The following is a 1,767-nucleotide window of genomic DNA, read 5'->3' as shown; positions in this document are numbered from 1 at the left end:
GTTTCTCTGTACCCACCTCATAAAGTCGCTGCAAGTCCTGCGGACTGAGCTGGCTGGACGGGGGAAGACTGCGTCTCCTTCTGGACGCGTTGCAGTGACACAGCGTCGTTTAGTCGTGCCTTGTACTGGCCAGGCGAGTCCAGCAATGTCTGCAGCTTCTTCAACATCATCCTGTGCACAACAACAGCATCCCAACGTTAGTATCAAGACGTGCTCAGCATGGCTCCTCGACAGACAACAGACGTACGCTAGCTGCATCTCTTCACGCTGCAGCGGTTTGCCGTAATTCTGCAGCAACTCGATATCCCTCATGACCTGCACAAGTGCGTGGAACAGCTGCACGTGTTCGTGGCGACATTTCTCCAGCTTTTCCTCTGTAGCTCGTGTGTGCTTGTCCATCTCCTTAAGTTGCTCTCGTAGGTCCTCCGTGTACGTGTTGTACTTGTCAGCATGTTCCTGCTGTGCCTTGATTCGTTTCAACAGGCTGTCAAAGCCTAAAATGGGTACAGGAGCGCAGTTCAGCGGGTCTGGGTTGTCCAGCTCGGCCTGGTTCCACAGACGCTCACTAATGTGTGCTGGTCGAGTGTACAGGTGTCGCTGCGTCGGGTCCACTGTGTTGTACATGAGGAACTTGAACCGCGACTGTGCTGGGTCCTGATACGCTGCTTTGACGGTGTTAAGCTGAGCAACTGAAGCGTCAGCGCCAAGGATGATTGGGGCTGGAGCAGTCGAGGCAGCGGGGGCTGCACCAAACGTGGACGGAGCTCCAGGAGTAGTGCCAAAGACCGATCCTGTCGCTCCAGTTGTTCCGAAAGCGCCTGTTCCTGTGGCAGTTCCGCTTCCGAATCCAAAGCCAGTGCCTGAAGTCGCTGGCTTGGCTCCAAAGCCGAATCCTGTCGCCGTTGTGCTAGTTGCAGGGATCTGACCAAACGCTTGGCGGGAGACATGTGTCGCGAAGGGGAGAAAGCGGTTGTGGATGCTGGTAATGCACGCCGTGAACGCTGTTGTGCAGCGCCGACAGCGTACAGGAGGCGATTGTGGTGAAGTGCTTTTTCAGAAATAAGAGAATGGGCCTGACGCGGGGTCACTATCCCGAATCAGTGATAATTTCAAGTGATTAGAGAGGATTTGGGTTGGCTGGCACGGATGCAAGTTGCCTGTGGTGGATTAGCCATGACGAGCAGCACCCCGTATGAAATGACGATGGATCTGGTATGATGTACGAGAAGGCAAGATCCACCAAGACTTACCTCGGATCCACCCTTACCTGGATTCACCAAGATGGATATGGGATATACTATACAAGAGTGGATCGGGTGTGGATCCTATGAAGGGAGGATGGTAGGTGCCCTCTGAAGGTGGATCTAGTAGCCACGGCTAATGAGGAGTCAGAAGGTGGATCTAGTAGCCACGGCTAATGAGGAGTCAAGATCCACCGCGAGGTACTCCGGATCCCATACTTCCGAGTTCGGGTCCAAGGAGGGAGGATCCCGCCTTGAGGGACCTGGATCCAGGGTATAGGGATGATGGATGCAGTGGATCTCGAACTTTCGTGGGACAATGGAGATCACAGACGGTTGCGAGATGATGTTGGATGATTGGAGAGCTCAGATCCACGACGAGTGTACACTTACAGTGAAGTGGATCCAAGCGACCTGGATCCGAACGAGTGTACCCATAATAGGGTGACCATAATGATTACGCCATGGATCCGGTGGATCTGAAGATAATACAGCTGGGATGATGGGTCAAGAGAAGAAAGGACAT

General features: G+C 53.7%; 1 protein-coding gene across 1 annotated transcript; it reads right to left on the bottom strand.

Moving 5' to 3' along the window:
• Positions 1 to 17: 17 nt before the first annotated feature.
• PITG_11774 (uncharacterized protein) lies at positions 18 to 624 on the bottom strand (the record flags this gene model as incomplete). Its single annotated transcript, XM_002901235.1, has 2 exons — positions 18 to 171; positions 248 to 624. The coding sequence occupies 2 exons, from the start codon at positions 622 to 624 to the stop codon at positions 18 to 20; spliced, it is 531 nt and encodes a 176-aa protein (XP_002901281.1).
• Between the last annotated feature and the right edge of the window lie 1,143 nt (positions 625 to 1,767).

The sequence above is a fragment of the Phytophthora infestans genome, genomic scaffold, assembly GCF_000142945.1.
Source record: "Phytophthora infestans T30-4 supercont1.22 genomic scaffold, whole genome shotgun sequence".
NCBI classification, from domain to species: Eukaryota; Oomycota; class Peronosporomycetes; order Peronosporales; family Peronosporaceae; genus Phytophthora; species Phytophthora infestans.
Note: the sequence above shows the minus strand (reverse complement) of the source record. Positions and strands in the feature narration are given on the sequence as shown.